Source organism: Oncorhynchus keta, chromosome 27 (assembly GCF_023373465.1).
Source record: "Oncorhynchus keta strain PuntledgeMale-10-30-2019 chromosome 27, Oket_V2, whole genome shotgun sequence".
NCBI classification, from domain to species: Eukaryota; Metazoa; Chordata; class Actinopteri; order Salmoniformes; family Salmonidae; genus Oncorhynchus; species Oncorhynchus keta.
Genome location: NC_068447.1, coordinates 44,802,198 through 44,828,469, shown reverse-complemented (window position 1 = coordinate 44,828,469; position 26,272 = coordinate 44,802,198). Strand labels below are relative to the sequence as shown.

The 26,272-nt window shown below is 44.4% G+C and overlaps 1 protein-coding gene across 2 annotated transcripts in view; it reads left to right on the top strand.

The window, feature by feature from the left end:
* The window catches only part of LOC118360173 (plexin-B1-like), a 60,084-nt gene that overhangs the window by 8,826 nt on the left and 24,986 nt on the right, over positions 1 to 26,272 (top strand). For both annotated transcript variants that reach the window (XR_008083251.1, XM_035739401.2), the window contains exons 2-18: positions 17,350 to 17,427; positions 17,540 to 18,656; positions 19,569 to 19,751; positions 20,555 to 20,683; positions 20,971 to 21,071; positions 21,237 to 21,372; positions 21,481 to 21,637; positions 21,777 to 21,885; positions 21,976 to 22,081; positions 22,415 to 23,317; positions 23,829 to 23,927; positions 24,049 to 24,171; positions 25,203 to 25,296; positions 25,396 to 25,562; positions 25,661 to 25,812; positions 25,906 to 26,011; positions 26,120 to 26,256. Coding sequence is in view for 1 of the 2 variants with exons in the window: in XM_035739401.2 (XP_035595294.2) it covers positions 17,550 to 18,656; positions 19,569 to 19,751; positions 20,555 to 20,683; positions 20,971 to 21,071; positions 21,237 to 21,372; positions 21,481 to 21,637; positions 21,777 to 21,885; positions 21,976 to 22,081; positions 22,415 to 23,317; positions 23,829 to 23,927; positions 24,049 to 24,171; positions 25,203 to 25,296; positions 25,396 to 25,562; positions 25,661 to 25,812; positions 25,906 to 26,011; positions 26,120 to 26,256 (3,809 nt within the window). In the remaining variant the exon portion in view is untranslated. The remainder of the gene's footprint in view (positions 1 to 17,349; positions 17,428 to 17,539; positions 18,657 to 19,568; positions 19,752 to 20,554; positions 20,684 to 20,970; positions 21,072 to 21,236; positions 21,373 to 21,480; positions 21,638 to 21,776; positions 21,886 to 21,975; positions 22,082 to 22,414; positions 23,318 to 23,828; positions 23,928 to 24,048; positions 24,172 to 25,202; positions 25,297 to 25,395; positions 25,563 to 25,660; positions 25,813 to 25,905; positions 26,012 to 26,119; positions 26,257 to 26,272) is intronic.

Here is a 26,272-nt window from a genome sequence, read left to right as displayed (position 1 = left end):
AAGACTGTGCTGTTTGTTCCAGTTCTATAGTCAGCAGAGAGTAAAACATGCAGAGTTGTTTTGACCACTGCAAGCGACTCTGTAGGCCTACAGCCTATTCAATCAAATCTCGGTAACACAAACACGTATTCTATTTCTGTGAGCATACATTTGCATTGTGTTCTGTATGCATTGCCTGTCATTTGATTCCTGAGAGTCTTGTCTATGTATGCCTCTGTCCAGGGATCTACTCAGTCACTGCACCTTCATTCATCAGTCTAACCTTTATTGTAAAGACTTATTGGGGACTCTTGAGCAGAAGTCAAGTTGTGGTAGTGGGGTAAAGAAACTAAGGAGATTGTATTTTCCTAATTCGGTAGCTAGGTCTAGAAAAAAACACATTTTCCTTAGAACCTACAGTATTAGAGTAGACCACACAGTCTTTCTGTGGGGAAAGTGAGACAAACAAAACAAACAGATCCTCAAGCTCAGTCTAATACTTTGAGCCTCTCTCTCTGTCATTGTTCAGTCACAGCTTTGCTGCTTGCTTTCCCATGTACACTGAACAAAAATATAAATGCGACATGTCAAGTGTTGATCCCATGTTTCATGAGCTGAAATAAAAGATCCCTGAAATGTTCCGTATGCACAAAAAGGTTATTTCTCTTAAATTGTGCACATCCCTGTTAGTGAGCATTTCTCCTTTGCCAAGATAATCCATCCACCTGACAGGTGTTGCATATCAAGAAGCTGATTAAACGGCATGATACTTACACATGTCCATGTTGTGCTGGGGGACAATAAAAGGCCACTCTAAAATGTGCAGTTTTGTTGAATATTAATTTCTCTACCATAAGCCACCTACCATAAGCCACAATTTGGCAGTACGTCCAACCGCCCGCACAACCGCGGACCACGTGTAACCATGCCAGCCCAGGATTGTCTGAGGCCAGCCACCCGGACAGCTAATGAAACTGTGGGTTTGCACAACCGAAGAATTTCTGCCCCAACTGTTGCCCTCACCGGGGTCTTGACCTGACTGCAGTTCGATGTCGTAACTGACTTCAGTGGGCAAATGCTTACCTTTGATGGCCACTGGCACGCTGGAGAAGTATGTTCTTCATCGATGAATCCCGGTTTCAACTGTCTTGGGCAGTATGGCAGACAGCATGTATGGCATCGTGTGGGTGAGCAGTTTGCTGATGTCAACATTGTGAACAGAGTGCCCCATGGTGGCGGTGGGGTTATGGTATGGGCAGGCATAAGCTATGCACAACGAACACAATTGCATTTTATCGATGGCAATTTGAATGCTTAGAGATACCGTGACGAGATCCTGTGGCCCATTGTCATGCCATTCATCACCACATGTTTCGGCATAATAAATACACGGCCCCACATCGCAAGGATCTGTACGCAATTTCTGGAAGTTGATTCCATGGCCAGCATACTCACCAGACATGTTACCCAATTGAGCCTGTTCGGGATGCTCTGGATCGACGTTCCCGCCAATATCCAGCAACTTCGCACAGCCATTAAAGAGGAGTGGGACAACCTTCCACAGGCCACAATCAACAGCCTGATCAACTCTATGTGAAGGAGATGTCGAGCTACATGAGGCAAATGGTGGCCACAACCAGATACTGACTGGTTTTCTGATCCCCGACCCCACTTTTTATTTTTTTTAAAGGTATCTATGAGGGCCTAATTTAGGGCCTAATTTATTTATATAAATCAGTAAAATCTTTAAAATAGTTGCATTTATATTTTTGTTTAGTGTAGAACTTGGCATTGCTCTTACAACTCTCTCTGGTGATCTAGCAACATACTCCAGGGACCTTAACCCTGTCAGCTCTCATCTGCAACATTGTGTTTTCTGTGAGGATGTGATATGGGTCGAACTGAGTTGTTTGCAATAACAAAAAGTAATTAGTTAGAAAACATCCATGTCAATGAAAAGACAATGTCCTATGTGTTCTCTTTTTGAGACTCGCAGCTCAGGGATTTGTGTGTGTTTATTTACCTTTCTAATTGCTGCTGTTACGAAAGAGGCTAGACTCAAACCATCCATTTGGGTTTAAGATGACAGCACTTGAAGCTTTTACTGTTTTTTCTTAGCACAATAATTATATAGGCTTACTACCACAACACTACTAAAGACTGGAGCAGGAATTTTTAAGTCCGTCTTGGCCTGTCTTCTTGATGTACAGTCATGTTGTCTGAATGCTTCAGGGCTTATGAAGTTGGAAATGTGATCCAAGAACATAATTAAGTGGTATACTGCATCTGCTCATCTTCATATACCTCTGTAATTATACTTATAATTGATTGCAACTGTTATTAAAATTTCAATTGAATCAGCAATTCAACTTAATCTAAATACACAGAACAAAAATTTAAAAGAATACTCAAATATACAGAAAATATTTTAAATCCTAGATGCTCAAATACCTGTGTTTGAACCCAGGTCTGATTCTACAACATTTAACCCGAGCTAAGAGACCCCATATCACTTTGAGGCAGCACTAATTTCACACATGGTAACAGATTTAATGCTAAACTTTTCCAAAGCTTGCTGCATATCACCATTTTTAGACATTGAATTACATTTTGGAGATGTCTGACGTTAGCAAACATGGCAAAGTGGAGCCTAATGGACAAGCATAGCTGGCGATGTGAAATCCCACCTCCAGCAAGAGGATATGTTGCCAGACGCCCCAAAGAAATCTGATTTGCCGTAGTACATGCCGATGCTGTAGCCTGCATGCATTGTGACCACACAGTAGCTCCATACAATCCATCCATTGTGGCAACAGTCTGCTAACCAGGAGGTGTGTTCTCCTCTGTGTTTATACAGATGAGCCTCCCCGCATCTCTCCCTACAAGCAGCCCTGGCAGCATATTGTTTTAATATCTCGCTTTCAGCTCCATGTGTAATGGCAATTTGAGAAGGAGCTTGGCCCACATGGTGGCTGTGTTTTAATTGGGCGCTCCAGGGCATTCAGTGGCCTCTCCTCTCCCTTCTGTTCTGAGACGTGCTGCAGTCTAACCAGGTCTGTTTGTCCAGCTGTAGGATTACCCCCCATCTCCCCTCCTTATTCTCTTTTTAAATATATGTGCACGCACACACGCTTTCACATGCACACACACTTGCTGAGAGTTTTCCAATCGGCCTTTGTCATGACAAAAATGGGTTACGTTTTCCCCCTTCACTCAATGCTATGTCCAAAAGGCCATGTCTGTCTGTCTCCCTCGGTCCTTCTCCTCTCCTCCTCTCTCTCTTTGTATCTTTCCTTTTCCGGGGTGTGCAGTTTGACCCTGGTTGCCCTTGACACATGTGCCTCTAAAGGCTGAACCAATCAATATGGATCTCAGGGTCCAGTGTCAGATGTCTCCGCTCACTAATTGAATTCAACATTTCAGTTTATGTATGAATGGAGGGACTATAGGCTAATATGCAGCATTGTTGTTTTGATTTGGAGTTTTTGGTTAGGGGACATAAAACAGTAGGCCTAAACCTATTTCTAAAATGTCTCCAACTCAATCCCAAAAAGTGTCTAGAATAATTTCTTTGGAGCCTGAATGTTGCTGACCTGTGAACAGAGGGAAAATGTTCATTTTATTTCAGAGAATAAAACTCGCAGAGTCAGGCGACGTCAGTGTGCACATTTGTCATCAAGGCAAAGGTTGGCTACTTCGAAGAATCTGAAATATAAAATATATTTTGATTTCTTGAACTTTTTTTTTTTTTGGTTACTACATGATTCCATATGTGTTATTTCATAGTTTGATGTCTTCACTATTATTCTACAATGTTGAAAATTGGAAAAATAAAGAACCCTGGCATGTGTAGGTGTGTCAACTTTTGACTGTGTGTACGTACAGACAGACAGTTGAAGTCGGAAGTTTACATACACCTTAGCCAAATACATTTAAACTCCGTTTTTCACAATTCCTGACAATTAATCCAAGTAAAAATGCCCTGTTTTAGGTCAGTTAGGATCACCACTTTATTTTAAGAATGTGAAATGTCAGAATAATAGTAGAGAATTATTTATTTCAGCTTTTATTTATTTCATCACATTCCTAGTGGGTCAGAAGTTTACATACACTCAATTAGTATTTGGGAGCATTGCCTTTAAATAGTTTAACTTGGGTCAAACGTTTCGGGGAGCCTTCCACAAGCTTCCCACAATACGTTGGGTGAATTTTGGCCCATTCCTCCTGACAGAGCTGGTGTAATTGAGTCAGGTTTGTAGGCCTCCTTGCACACACATGCTTTTTCAGTTCTGCCCACAAATGTTCTATAGTATTGAGGTGAGGGCTTTGTGATGGCCACTCCAATACCTTGACTTTGTTGTCCTTAAGCCTTTTTGCCTCAACTTTCAAAGTATGCGTGGGTTCATTGTCCATTTGGAAGACCCATTTGCGACCAAGCTTTAACTTCCTGACTGATGTCTTGAGATGTTGCTTCAATATATCCACATAATTTTCCTGCTTCATGCTGCCATCTATTTTGTGAAGTGCACCAGTCCCTCCTGCAGCAAAGCACCACCACAACATGATGCTGCCACCCCTGTGCTTCACGGTTGGGATGGTGTTTTTCGGCTTGCAAACCTCCCCCTTTTTTCTCCAAACATAATGATGGTCATTATCGCCAAACAGTTCTATTTTTGTTTCATCAGACCAGGGGATATGTCTCCAAAAAGTATGATCTTTGTCCCCATGTGCAGTGGCAAACTGTAGTCTTGCTTTTTTTATGGCGGTTTTGGAGCAGTGGCTTCTTCCTTGCTGAGCGGCCTTTCAGTTTATGTCGACATAGGACTCGTTTTCCTGTGGATATAGATACTTTTTGTACCTGTTTCCACCAGCATCTTCACAAGGTCCTTTGCTGTTGTTCTGGGATTGATTTGCACTTTTCGCAACAAAGTATGTTCCTCTCTAGGAGACAGAACGCGTCTCCTTCCTGAGCGGTATGACGGCTGCGTGGTCCCATGGTGTTTATACTTACGTACTATTGTTTGTACAGATTAATGTGGTACCTTCCGGTGTTTGGAAATTTCTCCCATTGATGAACCAGACTTGTGGAGGTCTATAACTTATTTTCTGAGGTCTTAGTGGATTTCTTTTGATTTTCCCATGAAAAGAGGCACTGAGTTTGAAGGTAGGCCTTGAAATATATCCACAGGTACACCTCCAATTGACTCAAATGATGTCAATTAGTCTATCATTAGCTTCTAAAGCCATGACATCATTTTCTGGAATTTTCCAAGCTGTTATATACACAGTCAACTTAGTGTATATAAACTTCTGACCCACTGGAATTGTGATACAGTGAAATAATCTGTCTATAACAAATTGTTGGATCAATTACTTGTGTCATGCACAAAGTAGATGTCCTAACCGACTGTCCTAACCGACTTGCCAAAACTATAGTTTAACAAGAGGTTTGAAGTGGTTGAAAGCTAGTTTTAATGACTCCAACCTAAGTGTATGTAAACTTCCGACTTCAACTGTGTGTGCATGTGCGTGTGTGCATGCGTGCATATTACCTTTCAAAACTTTGGGGTCACTTAGAAATGGCCTTGTTTATGAATAACATAAAATTGATCAGAAATACAGTGTAGGCATTGTTAATGTTGTAAATTACTACTGTAGTTGGAAACGGCTGATTTTAATGTAATATCTACATAGGTGTACAGAGGCCCATTATTATCCACAATCAGTCCTGTGTTCCAATGGCACGTTGTTAGCTAATCCAAGTTTATCATTTTTAAAAGGCTAATTGATCATTAGAAACCCCTTTTGCAGTTCATAGATTGTGCATGGGGGCTTACAGAGTTAGCCTACATTTTTATAGTGAATTTGCATTTAAAAAAGATATATTTCCAAAATTAATAGCCTGACACATTACCTTTTTAGCTACCGATTCTCACCACTGTGCGTTTCCACCTCTCTCCTTCATTCTTTTCTCGAGAGCTTAGAGAGAAGGGGGGGGGGGGAGGCTGTCAACAGTTTAATTAATTTAAATATGTTTTGTTGTATCGATGTTCCCGAGCAGATTTCACTTTTGTTTTCCAAATTAAGCATGGGGTAGCTGCAGGAACAGTGTTGGAGAGCCCATGGCATACAGAGTTTGGGTGTACTGTCAACTGTCGCCCAGCGAGAGGCTGCATGCTTCTCAAACAGTGGTTGATGCGTGTTGTGAAATTAGTGTGTTTTATAAGTCTAGGCATTTCTATATGCAGTCCTGTGTGAAAGCAGCGCTCTGATGGTTGCCACTAAAAATAGGAAGTTCCCAACCTTCTACTACTGATATTTATTTCTCAGCTAAAATATTAAGCATTGCTCAGCTATAAAACCAGAGTAGCCAACCCGGAATTATTTAAAAACGAACCTCCGGCCTCCATTCGCTATTCGAAAACGCATGGATGATGTCTTCCCCCTGCCTCTGTTTCTTCCCATTTGATAATGGACCTTTTCTAAATTGAAATAAACATTATATATTAGTAAAGACTAGATTACATTGAGAATAGTCTGATGGATGAAAATATGCTCACGTGATGAGAGAACAGCTTGTGCGGCAAAGAACAGAGTGCAGGCTTTTTTTGCTACTTTTTCAACTCATCAATAGTCTACAGTCGCATCATGCAGCCCAGTAATGTTTGAATTTCTAAGACATTATAGAGTGTGTATCATTCACAACTAAATTTGACAATTAACTGTCATATAGGACCTGTTTCAAATGATCACTTTTACGCTCAACAAAGGGAAAGGGGTATACCGAGTCATGCCTTAATCAACATCCACGGTGCCTGGAGAACAGTGGGTTAACTGCCTTGCTCATGCAGAATGACACATTTTTACCTTGTCAGCTCCGGGATTCGGTCCATCAACCTTACGGTTAGTGGCCCAACGCTCTAACCACAAGGCTATCTGCCGTCCATCTTCACACACTCGCTCTGGAATTAGAAAAATATACAGTTTTATTCAGCTAAATTCAATTATATTCTTCTTACTATAAAATCATATATTAGAAAATAATGCCACAGGACTTCTAAGCATGTCATCTGCTAAATGAACTAGCCTACAACCTATATGGCATGGCGTATAGCCAGATAACATGCAGTAGGCCCACTCATATTCTGTTCTTCTGAAATACATTTTCTTCAAAACATAATGTTTGTTTAGACCTGTCTAAAGTTAATGGATTTATTCTGATGGTGTATATTAAAAGGATTTAGAATTGTTTTAATGTAGATGTACCAAAGGCACATGGCATGTATGCGTAGAGGCCGGGAGATGTGTTTGTTAATTAATGGTCAATTACCAATACACCGGCAGTCATTTGCATGAGAATTACTGGCTGACAAAATTTCATGACCACCACAGCCCTACCCATGAGCCCTGTCATTGCATTTACTGAAACCAGAATCCTTACCCACTAAGCAACCACCGACACCAGACTTCCATGGACATTGAAAGTAGTTACAATTTGGTCAGTCCATCCTTCCCTTCATCTCAATGTCAACCAGCTTTAATTTCAACTTCCACAGATGTTGATTTTTGGACCGGCCTTGATTTGGCCGAAACACAGACATCCATGATTGGTTTTAACCGGACCACATCTGAAGCAGTCGTTTTTTGTGTGTTTTTTTTTTTAGCATAGTACAGTAGAGCACAAAGTAGAGTACAGTACACAGTAGAGCACACGAGTTGAGTACACTATTGTTCTGTAATGTACAGAGCTCTACTGTTCTGTGCTTTACTGCACTCTACTGAGCTATACTATGCTGTACTTTGTATTTATACTTTTATTTATTTTTTTACCAACCGTATTTAGGATAAATCATCATGAAGCGATTGATATTCATATCTATAATTATGCATTTCTGTGTAGTACAGATCAGGGACCCATGATGAAATCCCGTTTGCATAATTCTGTTTCCATGTAATTGCCCATAAAGTGAATCCTCAATCCCTCTGGAGAGAGATATATATATATATATTGTGAAATTCAATGTCACCATCTAGTTCAAGACACATGGTTTTAAATAATTCAAACAACCTCTGCCAATTTTGGTTAATCCGTCAGTTCCACTGGGAGGGCATGGGCAAAACGGCTAGCTAGTGTTAGCGATAATTAGCTCAAATTAGCTAGCTAGCAAGATTAATGTGAACCTAACATTAGTACTCGGCTAAGTTAGGTAGCTAGCTAGCAAATGTCTGAACTAACAACGCAGGCACATTTGAAGGCACAGGTCCCTCACCAAAACATTAGCCTATTCGACTACATCAAGGGAAAGGTATTCCCTGAAGTCTGCTCTATTCAGGAACAATGCTTATGGATTGCCAGTAAAGATCTGTGTGGATTAGCACCGAGTGTCCTGTGGAGGAGGGATTGTGGCTCTGCTTACTAAGCTAATTAATCTCAGTCAGCAGTCTGAACATCCTCTTTTAATGAAGCTTTCAGTCTGGGTCACGGCACAGTTTGGGGATTTGGATAATTATTCAGAGATTCAGCAGTGATGCCAACACAGACCTCCCTCTATTGTATTGTAATAGCCGTGGCAAAAACTCTCCGTCAGCTCCCTCTCTGCTAATAAGTCCAAACACTGGTATCTACTGCTGGTCTTTCCCCGGAATTCCAGGTTGCATGACTAGATGCACTGAAAAATAAAGCTGAATGAACACAGGCTTATGTCAGTTTTTTTATTTCGGTGTTTATCTACATATTTTCTGCAGTGCGTCATACAGTAGGCTATAGATTATCGGGGCAGTAAAGGCATAAAAGAAAGTTTCTTGCTGGCATAAATGTTGCTTACAGTACGTGCTACTTTGGAGAGAGCCGGCCGGGATAGTGGGGAAGAGGGTGTAGTGGTGTGGAAGAGGAGTGTACCTAACTAACCATCACGTTTCAGTCCCTGTGGAACACTTTAATGCTCTGTTTATCTTTCACTGATCTGGGCACAGCCAAAACCTAACACATAGCCGGCCACTGCAGCATACAAGTATTTACGGCTATTCTTTGATGTTAGTATCTATAGTATGCAGGGCTTTTCTGTCACTGACTGGAACTGACCATGTACGTTTTGCTTGGCCTTTTGTTTGGGTGAACTTAACTCACTGACTTGATGGCTAATACACCAACGCTGAGTTAAACCCTCAGTCAGTCTGGCTGAAACCCATTGAAGCCCATCCACTCCCTCATACTGGCCTGATCAATGATTAATGCAGTCCCCAGGTGTCAGTCCTGTTAGCAGACTGTCTCAGGACCTCAGGGGAGTGAGCTCCTGGTCTGACTCCTCCCAACCCCCATGCTATGTTTCCCAAGGCTGTCTCTCTCTCGCTCGCTGTCCGTCTCTCGCTGTATGTCGCTCGTGGTCTCTCTCGCTCGCTTGCTGTCTCTCTCGCTCTCTGTCTCGCTCGATCTCCAAGCATCAGAAAGATTGCCTCAATTAAAGGCGCGGCGGGGTTCCCTAAGCCATTATCCATATTAGTGTTGGGTCCATGACTGTGGCCCTCTTAAACAAAGACTTTCTAATGCTCTGTGGTGCGGCTCATCCATAATTATTCTGCTCAGTCTGATTTAGAACCCCATCTAGTCACAATTTACTAATCTTGTATCGAAATTGCATAAGAAAATCTTTGGTTTTGTTTGTGACAGATGTCATGGATTTCAGTTAAGATCTTTTCACTGCCTCCTCCTGCAGGTTCCATCCTAGATTTCACCACCCTTTTGTCCTCAGGTCATAATTAAACACCTTTGCTTTCAACACCGCAAGCTCTGCACATCCATCATTAATGATTTTCTGTCAGGGTTTAGAGAAAGGGGTTGTGTGTGTGTGTCACATGCATGCACTTCTGCTTAAGAGAGAAAGAGTACACTCTATTAACCATTTGACAATTGAAGACCTCCCACTCGTAGAGACCTGCTCTGATTCTCTCCCTCTCCCATTATCTTTTAAATGAAGCTGTCTGTCATTCAGCACACGAACAGAAGGCCACGATAGCTCCCACCTGCCTGGCTCTGCCCAAAACCCTTTTTTGGAAAGGCATTGTTTTTGTAGTGATTTTTTAAATAGAATTTAGACAACAAAAAACAACCCATGTACAGTGCATTCGGAAAGTATTCAGACCCCTTGACTTTTTCCACATTTTGTAATGTTACAGCCTTATTCTACACACAATACCCCATATTGATAAAGCGAAAACAGGTTTTTATACATTTTAGCAAATGTTATGAAATGTTGTAAACCAATACCTTATTTACATAAGTATTCAGACCCTTTTCTATGAGACTCAAAATTAAGCTCAGGTGTATCCTGTTTCCATTGATCATCCAACTTGATTGGAGTCCACCTGTGGTAAATTCAATGTGGTAAATTCAATTCATTGGACATGATTTGGAAAGGCACACACCTGTATGTATATGTAAGGTCCAACAGTTGACAATGCATGTCAGAGCAAAAACCAAGCCATGAGGTCGAATGAATTGTCCGTAGAGCTCCGAGACAGACAGGATTGTGTCGAGGCACAGATCTGGGGAAGGGAAATGTCTGCAGCATTGAAGGTCCCCAAGAATACAGTGGCCTCCATCATTCTTAAATTGAAGAAGTTTGGAACCACCAAGACTCTTCCTAGAGCTGGCCGACTGGCCAAACTGAGCAATCAGGGGAGAAGGGCCTTGGTCAAGTAGATGACCAAGAACACGATGGTCGCTCTGACAGGGCTCCAGAGATCTTCTGTGGAGATGGGAGAACCTTCCAGAAGGACAACCATCTCTACAGCACTCTACCAATCAGGCCTTTATGGTAAAGTGGCCAGACGGAAACCACTCCTCAGTAAAAGGCACATGACAGGCCGCTTGGAGTTTGCAAAATACACCTTAAGACTCAGACTATGGGAAACAAGATTCTCAGGTCTGATCAAACCAAGATTGAACACTTTGGCCTGAATGCCAAGCTTCACATCTGGTACAAACTTGGTACCTTCCCTACTGTGATGCATGGTGGTGGTGGTGGTGGCATCATCATGCTGTGGGGATTTTTTTCAGCGGCAGGGACTGGGAGACTAGTCAGAATCGAGGGAAAGATGAACAGAGCAATGTTCAGAGATCCTTGATGATAACCTGCTCCAGAGCGCTCAGGACCTCCGACTGGGGCGAAGGTTCACCTTCCAACAGGACAACGACCCCAAGCGCACACAGCCAAGACAACGCAGGAGTGGCTTTGGGACAAGTCTCTGAATGTCCTTGAATGACCCAGCCAGAGCCCAGAGTCCAATCGAACATCTCTGAAGAGACCTGAAAATAGCTGTGGTCCTTCTGTAGCTCAGTTGGTAGAGCATGGTGCTTGTAACGCCAGGGTAGTGGGGTCGATCCCCGGGACCACCCATACGTAGAATGTATGCACACATGACTGTAAGTCGCTTTGGATAAAAGCGTCTGCTAAATGGCATATATTAGCTGTGAAGCGACGCTCTCAATCCAACCTGACAGAGCTTAAGAGGATCTGCAGAGAAGAATGTGAGAAACTCCCCAAAAAACAGGTGTGTCAATCTTGTAGCGTCATAGCCAAGAAGACTCAAGGCTGTAATCGCTGCCAAAGCTGTTTCAAGAAAGTACTGTGTAAAGGGTCAGAATAAATGTGATATTTCAGTTTTAAAACCTTAGCAAAAATGTCTAAACCCGTTTTTTGCTTTGTCATTATGGTGTATTGTGCGTAGATTGATGAGGGGAGAAAAAAAACTAAATCAATTTAAGAATAAGGCTGTAATGTAACAATGTGGAAAAAGTCAAGAGGTCTGAATACTTTCCTATTGCACTGTATATCATAAAATCTGACCTTGTACGGCGTCTTTCCCATATCAAAACTACCCCTTAACTTCCAGTCACTTCTCAGTGTGATATTTTTCTCAACAGTGTTATTGAATTATTGCCACCTTGTGAAGGGTCGTCGTGCCATCGTGTGTGTGTGTGTGTGTGTGGAGAGTATGTAGTTGACCCTACGGTTAGTGTATTTTTCTCCTGAAAACAGGATTACAATGCATTGCAGAGCTTCATGATCATCAATTTATAGGTGCATGTTTTTATAGTTTGACCAAAATATCTGGTACATCTGATTGTCACTCTGGGAAAGGAAAGCAACCCTTTATGAATAGGACTGATTGCGGTCTTTCTCTGGTCCAAAGGCAAAAGTTAATTTGGAACGCTTCTCACAGTACCTTTTTAACCATTCAGAGTGATTATTTCTGCATGACGTCTCTGGCAACCGATAAAACACATTTGTGATGAAAATAACAGTCTTTGCATACACTTGTCCTGAAAAATCATGCCAATGAGGTAATCTTGCCAAGTTCTCTCTCTTGGCTTAGTTACAGACTACTAAACAGATTTGACTTTCGATCCATCAGCATAAGTTATTGCTTCGGTACGGTATGTGATTCAAACAGAAGCTTTAATTACTCTGCCTTAAATACGTTGCTCTGGTTAACCTTGGCAATCCAAGTAGAATGACTGGTTTTACATGTGTCCTGCATAAAATGTCAGACCAGTAAAGAACATTGAAACCCATACTGAAGGTAACTGAGGCTGGCAATTATTCAGATGTATTGTGGTTTGACAGAGATGACTGATTTGAACACCTGTAATGAGTGAAGGTACATGTACGCGCACACACACACACACACAGCTAAAAGATCAAAGGTTGCAGACTACCACACTAATATTTAATTTCCCTGACCAACGGCATGTATTTGTTAATGGAGGAGGACAGAAAAGACACACTGTGTGTAACGGCGCTGGCCTCACAAGAGCCCCTCTATGAGACTGCCACAGGGGGAACACCAGTTCAGTCTGCACAGCATTTAAGAGGACCAATCCCAGCTCTTGCTGGGTGATGCTCAGGCATAAATAAATAAGGGAGGGAAAATAAACTCTCATTTCTTCAGATTTCAAAATGCAGTCATGGAAAGGCTTCACTGTTTTTCGGACTTGATCTACTCTGCGATGATGATGAAATGTGTACTAATGACAGCTTCACCAAATTGACCCTCCGAAACTGTCTACAGTGATGAACATCACTCTATCCAAAGCACAGTTCCTTGGAAATCGGCTAATGTAGACCAAGACTGTATGTCTAGTTGGACAGTAAAGTTGTACAAGCCCAACCTGGCATGATACTAAGCAGAGATGTGCATGTTTCTACATGAAAATAGAAATGCGCCGAGCCGAGTGACCTTTGGGCTGACTGGCGTATGTCTACTCGGACAACTTAAGGGCCTATTATAAGTGCTTAATAAATATGATTATTACAATACCACATCAGTCATTGAGGCCTATATTGCCCAGATAAGCTAAAACTTCTCCATTTTCCATTCCCCAGTAGTTGAGTGTTTTGTTAGGGTATACGCTCCTCCACACTACTCTAGGCCAGAGCTTGGGAGAAGCCCTCCCTGCCAAGCATTCAGAAAATGCTTGGCATTCTGATAGGTGACTGTGATACCAGTCCCTGAAGGAAGAGGAGAGTGAGTAGTGCAGTGTATCTATGTCCTTATAGGCTTACATGGGGGCTCTGCTGTTGCCTATGTGTTCTTATGAAGTGCTAAGAGCTTCTGGTTCATTTAGTTTCCACACTCCTCTATTTGCTGTTAGGGGGTCAAAGCCTCGTTGGGATCAGCAAAAATACTCTGCTTTTTCGAGAGAAAAAAAGTGTTCTACTATTTTTCAAATTAAACAAAATAGTTCTGCTCTTGTTAAAGCTTTTCAAATCATTTTTAAGATGAGGCTTGTTATTTTCCATCCATCTCTAGATTCTGAGATTACAAAGGGTCGGTAGAAACAGCTTTTGCCTGAACGGCACGTTGGAAATCCTTCCAACTGGTGTACCTTCTTGGTTTCGATTATAATATTTTCTTGTCAAGTCAGGGGAATAATTCAGTGCAGCATTAGGGAGCGTTTCTTACCACGACCTCTATTCCTTAAATGATAATACCAAGCACCTAACCATGAATTATTTTGTCAGGGAGCTTGAGTGGTTGTACAGTTTCTACCAATTCAAATGCCTATGAGTTGACGCTAGACTTCAGCTCTCCTTTTCATCCAACCACGAGACGTCGTCAAGACAACCACAAATGACAAAGGGCTTTCTCAGTCTATTCAGCGATATGAAAGAGAGGCTGTTTTGTGTGATGGAGATGTGATAGCACATGCAGTGGGTGGTAATGTATGCAGCCAGGGCACAAACACATGAATAAGCATGTTTCGCCACCGCTTCAGCCTCCTGTGATGCCAACACAAAGACATGCATTATCAATATATCCTATTGACGTGACGCTAAAATAACCATATGGTCCGAAAAAAAAAACACATTGACGCAATCGCAACAATCCTTAATCGCACATTTCTGTTGTAGCTCCTTCTGCTCGACAGAACCCAACCGCCAAATGCCATTTTTGCCACTTGGCAAACGTTTGTGGCACAGAAACGGGGAAAGAGTGTAAAAAGAAAGCATAGCTAGAAATAGAGGAAGAGATTTGAGATTTTCTGCATTCACACGCTCTTCCTGTGTTCAGATTTTGCTCACGTCAAATCCCAGAGGAATCTCCAGTCCAGTAGTTTGGTCTGTAATTTAGTTGGAGCAGTTGGATTCTGTCCTGGTCCCGTACCCACAGCAGTCAGCAGGATCTGACCACCAGACACTTACTGGTCTCTCTTCCTCCCATCATTCACTACCATTCTTTTGAAGGGTCCTTATTTTACAGTAGTGTGGTTTTGAAATGTGTTATTTGATCCAATCTTAATTCACCATATACTTAAGTTTTACACACTACTATATATAGGTATATGTATGATATAGCCTATGAGTACATGATCGTCAACCCCTCCAGAAACCCTTGGAAAGCATTTCAGCTGCTTCCATCCGTCATTCTTGCGGAATGCTGTCTCTTTTACAACAGACTTCCGTGCTGTATCGATCTTGCGTCACACATGTTGTTTGGGTTGATTTCAGACTCGACTGTCAACTGTACTAAGTTCTTCTGCACCTTGCTTCCCGCTGACAAACCACCTTCAGAAAGGTCTAGGCCTACATGAAGGGTCCCGTTATAAGCCAGACTGTGTGAAGCTCTTTTTTTTTTTTTTACAAGGAAGTGGCTTTATTCTCCACCCGGTCAGAGAAGCCACTTGGTCAGAGAGGACTGAAAGGGACACTATTCCCACCAACGGCTACACACAGACTCCCTTTTCAACACCGGGGGCATTTTTAAAAAGAGGGGAAGAGAGACCCTCTGTGTGTTTGTTAGAGTGGTTTGCTATAGACCTAAAGAAGTAGACGGAACTGGCAGAGGGCCGACGTGTGTGTGTGTGTGTGTGTGTGTGTGTGTGTGTGTGTGTGTGTGTGTGTGTGTGTGTGTGTGTGTGTGTGTGTGTATCCTCCTTTGAAATCCGATTGTTAACATATTCTTTGTCGATAAACATATTCTATTCTCTACTGTAGAAATCACATCTGTGACTGGCCGTGACTGTTTTTATTCACTACAAAAATACCCTCAAAGTCTGACGATCACACCCTATGCTGTGACGTTTTATGTGTTGTAAAACAGAAAATCTATGTCTAAGATGAACTGTACTGTAGTTGGATTCTGCCTCGTAGTCATAAAACGATGAACTATGGTGGCTGTGTGTTCCCCCGAGCCTGTCATAACTCAAGCAGACGGGTACAGTACCATTTGGCTGTGTTCCAGAGGGGAGATGCCAGGAGCAGCAGAACAATGTCAGGCCTCCGAGCCTGAGGCCGTCTCTCATTCAGACGCCGCATGAAGAATCGCACCCTTGTCTTTTTGGAGAGATTCGCTGCTGACCTCACATTTTTATGGGGTCTTAGCGTTCAGACCCCTGTCACAGATCATTAAGAGTTGAACGTTAAACGTGCACAGCAACCACTTTCAATGATTGATAAACATAGAGGGGAGTCTCGTCGAGCTGTGGAGCTCAGCGGACTTGGCTGTAGTGTAGTGGAATTGTAAAGCCCCGATCAGACCCCCAGTGATGCTGACAGGCTAATAGCCTAGCAGTAGTTATTTATAGGTTCCTTGGACTGCACCAGGGCAGAGCCATGCATTCCAGACACGGCCAATGAACTCTGGAGATTGTTGGCTCTGCATGCCCCTGTTGCAGAGCCCCCCCCCCCCCTCCCAAGTTATTGTTTTATCATTACAACCACTACACTTTACAGTGGTAGCAGCAGTAGTAACAAAGTGCTACATTACTAATTACAATATGGGCATTTGGCAGACTCTACTTCTCCAGAAGTACTTACATTCAGCTGAATAATCTTGTGAAAAGTCACTACAGCCATGATCAGGAAGAGGAAATGTGATGGATGTAAAATAAATAATAAAAAAATGAGGCTACTTTATTATTTTTTTGTATAAAAGGAATGACTATTTGTTTCCCAGTCCTATACTGCTGCTCCAGTTACTAAGAGGAAGTTCCCATGACGATTGGTCCCCATGCACTATAAATATTGACAATGGGATGTCAGCCGTTCAAAGAGCTGGTGAGGACTGCAGACCAGTAGCATGGCTGTGTTCTCCATTGTTTCCAGGCCTCACAGTGCAGCTGTGTATCATAGGCCAATCGGTCTAGACTGAGACTGAGCGTCAAGGACAACAGTGACAGGAATAGAGGCCCACAAATAGACATGTTGTGGATAGTGCTAATGGCTCTAGAAAGTGTTTTATTCCCCCATACTATTCTTATCTCTCAAAGCACCCCTATTCTGGACATAGGTTTGCCTCAATAAAACATGACGCACATGGAATTATGCATGTATTTTTCATGAACTACCCTGTGGCAGTGGGCCTGAGAGTTACCGTCCAAGAAGTGACAGACCTCTTATCCCTCCATGAATAAGTAAAGAGGGGTCTGACTGAGACACTTACTGTATCAGAGCAGCACACCAGACGCACCTGCTCCAGGACCACCAACTCGGGCTCTCTTCACCCTCTTATGCCCCATCCTCTTGTCACTGGCTACAGTCACGTACTGTAGGACTACTGCACTTAGCCATTCTTGACCTCTCACCAGGGTGGAGGGTGAGGACGGGGAAGAGCTGCTCAATTATTGAAGGGGTTGCAGCTGTAATAGAGGACTCCCACTGGCCAATTGATTTGCTGGGGTAGTGAGGTGACGAGTGACAAGTGTCCTAAATGTCAGAATGCGCAACATCGCTTTAAGGCTCATGTGATGTAGATAAGTGGCAGGGTGGCAGATTCTAGAACATGATCCAACCAATGTTGTAACTCCTGATGGATTATTGGCTAACATTACATTTGCAATAATATTTCCATATTTTATTTTCTCTACAGGTGTAGTGAACAATAATGGGTTATGTTTGCGGATGATCAAGAGGAGACTGGCGTCTTGAGCTTATCGTCGGACACATGGTTAGACATATTGTATAGATATCTATTAATACTGTAAGCATTTGTATAGCAAACTTGATGTTGAGCTTTTTAAAAATGTATTTATTTATTTTTACTATTCTTGTGTTTGCAGAATATTTGCCATGCCACTTGGGATGGCTCTGTTCTCAGCCCTGCTCATCCTCTTACTGATCACCACCTCATACACCCTCGCTGTCCGCACTTATCCACGCTTCTCCAGAAATGACACTTCTTTTGAGCACCTGGTCCTGCACCCGGACCCCTCTGTGGGCACAGTTTACGTGGGGGCCAGGGACCATCTCTTCCAACTGGACGGGCTAGACGGCCTGCGTCTGGAGCATGAGGAGAGGACCGGCCCTGTGACTGATAGTAAGGAGTGTCTTCCCCCTGTCACCGAGGCCAACTGCCCCCAGGCCCGGCACACCTCCAACCACAACAAGCTGCTCCTAGTGGACCCCTCAGCCATGGAGCTCATCACCTGTGGTAACGTCCACCAGGGCACCTGCCAGAAGCGCAGCCTGACCTCTGTGAAGGAGGTCTTGTTCTCTACAGAGAGGCCGGTGGATACCCAGTATGTGGCGGCCAACGACCCGGAGGTATCCACAGTGGGGCTGGTGGTGGGGCCCCGAGGCGGGGAGCGGGCCGTGCTCTATGTGGGGCGTGGTTACACAAGCAGCCATCCGCCCATCTCCACACGCCATCTGGCCCACGAGCCTGTGTTCTCTTACGAGGAGACAGCCAAGCTGGCCGTGGCGGGAAGGCTCTCGGAGTACGACCACCATTTTGTAGCCGCTTTCGCTCGCCGTGGGCATGTGTACTTCTTGTTCTATCGCCGTGACATTAAGGCTGTGTCGCGGGAGTACCGTACGTATGCTGCCCGCGTGTGTCTGGATGACACCTCCTACTATTCCTATGTAGAGGTACCCCTGGTGTGTCACTCCTCTACCTCTTCCCCAGAGAGGAACTACAACCTCCTCCAGGCAGCCCAGGTGGGTCAGGGGGGTGGAAGAGAGGGGGAGACCCTGCTGGGGGTCTTCTCCACCCGGGTCAGCTCTTCCAACGGGCCCTCCGAGGACTCTGCTCTGTGTGTGTACCCTCTGGACGAGCTGGACAGACTCATCGACTCCACACGAGACCTGTGCTACACACTGGATGGCCGGGTGATGGGAGGAGGCGAGGTGGCCTACATAGAGTATGAGGTCAAGTCCAGCTGTGCCAACTTACCTACGGTAAGGTGTTCGGAGGAGCAGCTGTTGTAACAATACATGCAACTTTCACATGAGTCCTCTGCTTCCTCGGAATTAAACACATTTCAATGTAGGTTTGCTCTGCTCAATGCCAAGCATTTGCCCTATTTTTTTCCTAACATCAGACTACTACCAATGGAATGCCTTATCTAGTTAAATCCTACTTATTCTCTGCCTTCACTGCTGTAATGGCTTATTGGCTTCAGCAGTCTGGAAGAGGAGTAGATCCAGCCTCCGCTCAGAGCAGCCGTAGAGAGAGGAAGGCCTGTAATTCATGAAAGGCCTTAATGAGCACTGTGCCAAAGAGCCAAGAGATCCCTGAAGCCGGGGAGGGAAGTCGCCCTGCAGGCCTACGACCCCGGGGTGACCTCCAGCCTGGAGCCCCGGAGCTCGTCAGGCCTGCCTGCCCTGCAGCCACGAGCGGTTTAATGGGATCGTTAGGATCAATAAAACTAACTGTCCCGACTCAGCTATCAGACTGGTAAATGAAGGCTGACACGGATGGGTAACAGCCCTTTGAAGTCCAACGAGACTGACAGATGGATTGGAACACATAGTTAATTTGGTAAACAATTTGCTTTGAAGTAAACAAGCCCTGTAACAAAAGACTTTCCAATTTACTGGAGTTGGGCTGAATACTTATTTGTAGGCTTTAAGGGGTTACGCAAAAGCAAAGGCACAAGATTGCATTCTTAGTATGCTTCCCGCCTAGTATAATATTTAATCCTCTTATAAAATCTAAGAGGATTGGTTGGACTGTGAAAGACCTGTACATTAAATATTGCTGAATGAAAGTTATACTGTTGGACTTAAAATGAATAACCATGTTCCTGTGATAATGTGAATGGAACATTCTCTGAGAGATGTGTTTTTGTTTGTTCTCTTTTCTTCCAGAACACCCTAAAGGCTTATCCCTGTGGCTCTGACCACACCCCCAGTCCAATGGCCAGCAGGGTACCCATGGAAGCTGAGGCAGTATTGGACAGCCCATCTGCCCGTCTCACTGCTGTGGCTGTTGGTATGAGGGCTGGGCACACCATTGCCTTTTTAGGAGACTCTAAAGGGAATTTGCACAAGGTATGCCAAGTTACAGTAGGTCATGATGCATTTTATTTGTTAATACTTGAGATCTAGATCAAGATAGTGTTTCAGACGTACTTCTACTCTGGATATCGTCTGGTAGCCTTGTTAAAGCTGTGGTCCGAGCCGGTGGGAGAGACCTTCTCAGACAGAAGAGAACAGAGGGCTTTGAGGTGCCTGATCAAAGCTCCCTTAGTATGCAGCTGAGTGAAGTTACCCATTATAAAGGGATTATCTCATCACTGCACACCAAATTCCACAACCACCATTCAGACACACACGTGCACATGCATGCGTGAACACACACACACACACACACACACACACACACACAGTTTGGATACAACTTGCAGGTTTCTAAATCGAGTGTCTTATTTTGTCAGCTCGCTAAGATGTGCTGACAGAAACTGCACTTGACAAGCAATTTGATTCCTGCTTACAGCACTGAGATCACTGCACAGGCTTATGGAGTCTGACATAAAAATCTATGCTAATCTCATTAAACTCAGGTAACTTGAGAGTTCGAGGGCTCATGAATCACTTAGGCAAAGGTGTCTTGGTATCCTCCAGATTAGATTTACTGACTGCCAATCAAATTAACTGTTCTCTTCACAATATGATCCTGCAGACAGTACAAATGCACCTTCAAATTGCTTTTAGACACATTCTAAGCCAAGACTTCTTTAGCCTTTTCAATGGTCTTTTTCCGTTGTCATATGTACTGTATGTGCTGAGATTTATAACCTTCACACTTGGAAATGGTTGATGGTTTCTGACCATAACCATCTGCTTCTCTCCAGGTGTTCCTAGGCTCTGGAGGCCGGGTGGAGATGTACTCCTCCATGCTCATCCAGCCCAACTCGCCCATCAGCAGTGACCTCCTGCTGGACCAGACGGAGACGCACATCTACGTCATGACCGGCGCAATGGTTAGTCTGAGTGAACAACACCGCTCAAACACATCCATCGCTAGCTAGATACTTGACTCCCCTAATACAGTCTAGGGTCTTCAGCTGGTGCAGGAATACAGTGAAGAGGATCAAGAGTAGGTACTGTACAGGTGTGTTTTGAATTTTTGACCATGCAGTTCACTGGTAGTAGTTCAGGGCAAGGGCTATGAAAAAATATATAATTGATTGAACACAATTATAGCATCTCTACAGTTTCATTGTATAGTACAGCTGTTTTTAAGAAAAATATGTGGGTAACCTTTCAGGTGGAGAAGCGACCGGTGGCAGAGTGTGGAGATCACCTGGACTGTCAGTCCTGTCTTTCAGCCCGAGACCCTTACTGTGGCTGGTGTGTTCTGGAGGGCAGGTGAGGAAGCACCAACTGACTATTCTATACCAAAGAAAATATAAGTTAAGAGCTCCAAAATATAGGAAGAGCAAAGGCAAATGTCAACATTGATGAATGATCACCTTCCCCATTTCTCACTTGTTCCTCTCCTGTGCTCAACCCCACTTCCCCCTGCGATGGCAGGTGTGTCCAGCGTTCACAGTGCAGTCGGGGGGCTCTGCAGGGCCAGTGGCTGTGGAGCTTTGACCAGCAGCAGCAGCAGTGTCTCGGTATCCAATCCCTGAGCCTGTATAACATCAGCCGTGGAGAGGAGATGGACGTAAGGCATGAGAGGAGGGGGTGATGCATTACTTGTTTCGAGCTTGAAAGAAAAAAGAAATGGACACCCTGTATGTATTTTTGTCCTTCTCTCTCTTCTCTCTCGAAGATTGCTGTGTCAGTGAAGGGGTTGCCCAGTCTAGTGCAAGGCGAAGCATACAGCTGTTTCTACCAGGATGTGGAACGTCTGGCCACTGTCACAGACACTGGTGTGATCTGCTCTACTCCCGACGCCAGCAGGCTGCCCCCCATTGGCCAGGGAGAAGGTGAGTGACATCCGTGTGAGTCCAATTTGACACTACAAAGCAGAATGATTCCTTTCTCTTTCTTAATGATCACCAAAGCTAACTATCCTTTTTGGAGGGTACTGTAATTTAGGGATGTTCTGACTTCTCTCCTGCTCAGACTCAGTCACCATCCCCCTGTCCCTTCGCTTCCGCAATGTGACTGTGGCTGCTCGGGAGTTCACCTTCTTTGACTGTGGTGTGGTCCAACAGCTCTCTGGACTCATGCCGTGAGTTAAAAGGCTGACATCTCTAGCCACAATGCAATTGTATATCTCCCCCTGTTAACCTCTCTGCCTCGGTCTTCTCTCTGTTTTCAGGTGCAGAGGGTGTGTAAGCAGTCGCTGGGGCTGTAACTGGTGTATTCACCAGCACATGTGCACCAATAAAATCTGTGATGAGGGAGTCACAATTTACAACAAACACGTAAGTCTACCTGCAGGTTATCAGGCAGTGCAGTTATAGGACTGCTAGCTGGTACAAACTATATATACTAACCAGTGTATTCAGGTTTGCTTTGTAGTGAAACTGGTATCTGCTCCCTAGGTAACTGTTAGTTTGTACGTGTCCTGTCTATTTATGTTTTGTCGTGTTCCATTGTCTTTGTTTTAAATTTGTACTTTTTTTTTAGTAAACAGTTAGTTTTTTTTTGTGATTTCAGTCTTTATGTATTTATTTGCATATTTCTTGCTATTCCTCTTGTTTTACCATCGTCTCCCTCCTCTCCCCCTTTCTGCTCATTTGTGTTACCATCTCAAGTTCAAACCAACATTCACTCCCCCAGCAACCAAACAATCTGACACTCTAACTCCAACTCTCCTGGCTGCTCCAACACTCCCACCCACAGGGACATCTATTAGGACCACTCCCCCAGTCCTGGCCAGCACACCTGTGCCCCCATCCACCACACCCACCACCACCACCCCCGAGCCAACCGCAGTCCCCACCACCCACTTCCCAACCATTGCCACCACCACACCCTCAACCACACTGGCCACTCAGGCTACCACTGCAACACTAGAGGTGACAACCAGTCTGCAGGCAGGGACACAGACCACCGCTGGAGAGACCTCAGTGGATGGAGACGGGAGCCTCCACAGGACTACTGCTGGAACAGGGGAGACGGAGCAGACAACAGTCACTAGGGTTGAGCTGCTAGACTGGCCCGAGTCTCCAGAAACTGAGGCTCCTAGTAGTACAAATGGACTCACCGACACTGACCACACTGTGCCGGAGCCCTCCTCTGACACCACATCAACCACTGCTAGTGGTGTCCCCCTGTTAATGGACCTGCCCACTGGCTCTGACGGGGATGAAGTCCCCCTGTTAATGGACCTGCCCACTGGCTCTGACAGGGATGAAGTCCCCCTGTTAATGGACCTGCCCACTGGCTCTGATGGGGATGAAGTCCCCCTGTTAATGGACCTGCCCACTGGCTCTGATGGGGATGAAGTCCACCTGACCCCCTCTGAAGGTACAGACTCACCCCCCTGGACAAAGGAATGGGAGAAGGGAGAGTCAGAGATGGACCCTCCAACATCCTCTGCCACAGTGCCCTCTGGAGATGATGACCCAAACCAGCCCTCTCAATCCTTTACCCTCACACCTGACCCTGACTCTTCAGCAGACTACCAGTCTGACTCCTCTGAAATTGATCTGCCGGTGAGTGGGGTCTTTCAGTGGCAGTCTAGCTGATGCACCCAGTACAACGCGTGCACTGAATCGGATAAGTGCAGTTGCATTGGCATCGTGTAAAATAGGTTACTCTTAATTTGATCCAAAATTCCTACCCTCTTATTTATGTCTGATGTGTGCAAACATTGCATCGCCATTACGTTTTATGTTTTGAGAGTCATTGAAGTGGTCAACTGTCAATACGTTGGAGATCAAACCACCAAAAATGGCTGTCTTCAGTTTGAACTAAACCTGCTGTTTTTTTGTTTTACGCTTTGTCAGTGTTTTTGTTCTCCACTTCAGTCGCATACGATAAACTTTTAGACTGCAGAGCTACATTTTGGTGTGGGATTTGCTCAATTGTTCACACAGTCGGTCTAGTTTAATGATTTGAAATGGGTGAGACCTCACCTGAAAATGTAAGCTGGTGTATTGTGTTTGATGTCATATATGTCCCATGTGTGTGTGTCCTGTAACGTATGTCTTATAATATGATCAGGACTGCCCGTGTGTGGAGAAGGTCCAGGGCTCCTCTCTTGTTCCTGTTAATGTGGAGCGGAAGATCACTCTGGTGGGACGCCACCTTCACCTCTTCCAGGTGTGTGAGAAATGCTTGCAAAACCCAAATGGCTGATGGTTTACTTTACCCAAGATGCGTGGTGTGTAAAACGTGGCCTGTGTGTGTGTGTGTGTGTTGTGTGTGTTGTGTGTGTGTTCAGGATGAGGATCTGGACTATGAGTGTGTGCTGACCATCGAAGGGCGGTCAGTGGTGGTCGACGCGTACGTGGAGCCAGACGACACCCAGCCCTCTCTCTACTTCATCACCTGCCAGCTACACCAGGTCAGTCTTCATACAGCATCAGCCTATGTGGTATTGCAACAGTGCTGTTAATTTGAACAGCGTTTGTCTGCATGGTGTTTCATGTTTTTTTTTAAGTGATATTTCAACTATAGTGCTGTGGGAAAAGTATTTGCCCGCTTTAAAATCTTCTCAACTTTTGCATATTTTTTTTTATACTGAATGTTATCATCTTCAACCAAAACCTAATATTATATAAAGGGAACCTGAGTGAACAAATTACAATTGCATACATATTTTATAAACAGTTGTGCAACACCAATACCTTTTTGTGAGAAAGTAATTGCCCTCTTACACTCAATAACTGTGTGTTGCCACCTTTAGCTGCAATGACTCCAACCAAACGCTTCCTGTCGTTGTTAATCAGTCACGGTGGAGGAATTTTGGCCCACTCTCGGGATTAGGTCAGGACTGTCTAGGCCATTCCAAAACGTAAAATGTGTTGCTTTTTAGTCATTTTCATGTAGACTTGATTGTGTTTTGGATCATTGTCTTGCTGCATGACCCAGCTGTGCTTCAGCTCACAGAAGGATGGCCTGACATTCTCCTGTAAAATTCTCTGATACCGTACAGAATACAAAATTCCTTCTATTAAGGCAAGTCGTCTCCGTCCTGAGGCAGCAAAACATCACACTACCACCGCCATGGCTTGACCGGTGGTATAAGGTTCTTACTGTAGAATGCAGTGTTTTGTTCCCGCCAGGCATGAGGGGACCCATGTCATCTAAAAAGTTGTACTTTTGACTCCCCTGTCTTTCGAAAATTCTTCCAAGAGTCTTGATCATCCAGGTGCTTTTTGGCAAACTTGAGCCCAATTAAGATTTTTTTTTTTGTTGGTAAATTCAGGTTCCCTTTACCTAAATATTAGGTTTTGGTTGTAGATCCGATAACGTTCGAGTATCAAAAATTTAGAAAATCAGAAAGAGGACAAGTACCTTTTTTTCACGGCACTGTATGTGGGCATCTGTGATTGTGGTCACTGCTAAGACTACCTTATTTCTGTCATGTTGCAGTACGCCTATACTGCCTTTGTGGAGGAGTACAATGCCGTGATCAATGTGAGGAGGAGAAACACCTTTCAGATTGATAGTGCGGACGACCTTCATGGTAGGTTATACAAGAGAGCTACTGATGTAGATCTCATTGACATTACCTCTTCTTCAGACTATGCGGTGTCGTTGACTCCCGGTATCCTCTCTGTTCCAGTGACGTTGTTTAACTGCTCTGTGGGCCGGTCAGACTGCAGCCGGTGTCGTACAGCTGATCAGAAGTACGGCTGTGCGTGGTGCGGGGGAGCTCGCTCCAAATGCAGTTACCGGGACTCCTGCGCTGGTGAAATCAAGCAGTCCTGCCCAGCACCCGTCATCCACTTAGTGAGGCTTTATTTGCGTCCTTGTCTTTTTATGGTTGACGTGTCTTCAGACAGTGACATGGACTCGTTTTTTAACTTCTCTGTGACTGTGTGTTGCAGATGGAGCCCATCTCTGGACCAGTAGAGGGTGGTACTGTGGTGACCATCTCAGGCTCCAATCTTGGACAGAAAGCTGAAGACATCCAGAACTCTGTCACTATAGCCGGTGTCCCCTGCACGGTCATCAACAGCAGATATGAGATCTCCTCAAGGTAATGTTCTTCTCGTGCAACAGCGTTTATTTCCATCTTCTGCAGCTCTAGTTGTATCTGCATTCAGAATGAGAACCTCCATTTCCCCTCTAGGATTGTGTGTGAGACCACAGCAAGTGGGGGAGAGAAGAGTGGTCAGGCCTCAGTCGAGGTGAGAGGAGGAGGGCTTGGACTCTCCAGTCAAAGGTTCAGCTTCCAGGTATCTATAACAGACATTATTATACTCTACTAAAATCTTGCTCTAGCCAAATGGACACTTGCCCTCAGTCTGATAATGTATTCTTAATGCCCTTCCTCTTGCCCTCAGGACCCGGCTTTGATGGGGATAGCCCCTCAGAAGGGGCCCAAGGCCGGGGGCTCAGAATTGACCATAATGGGCCAGAGCCTGAAGACTGGACACCCCAGTGAGGTCAGCGTGCTTATTGGAGGAGTCTCATGCCTCATGTAAGTCTCTGACGCA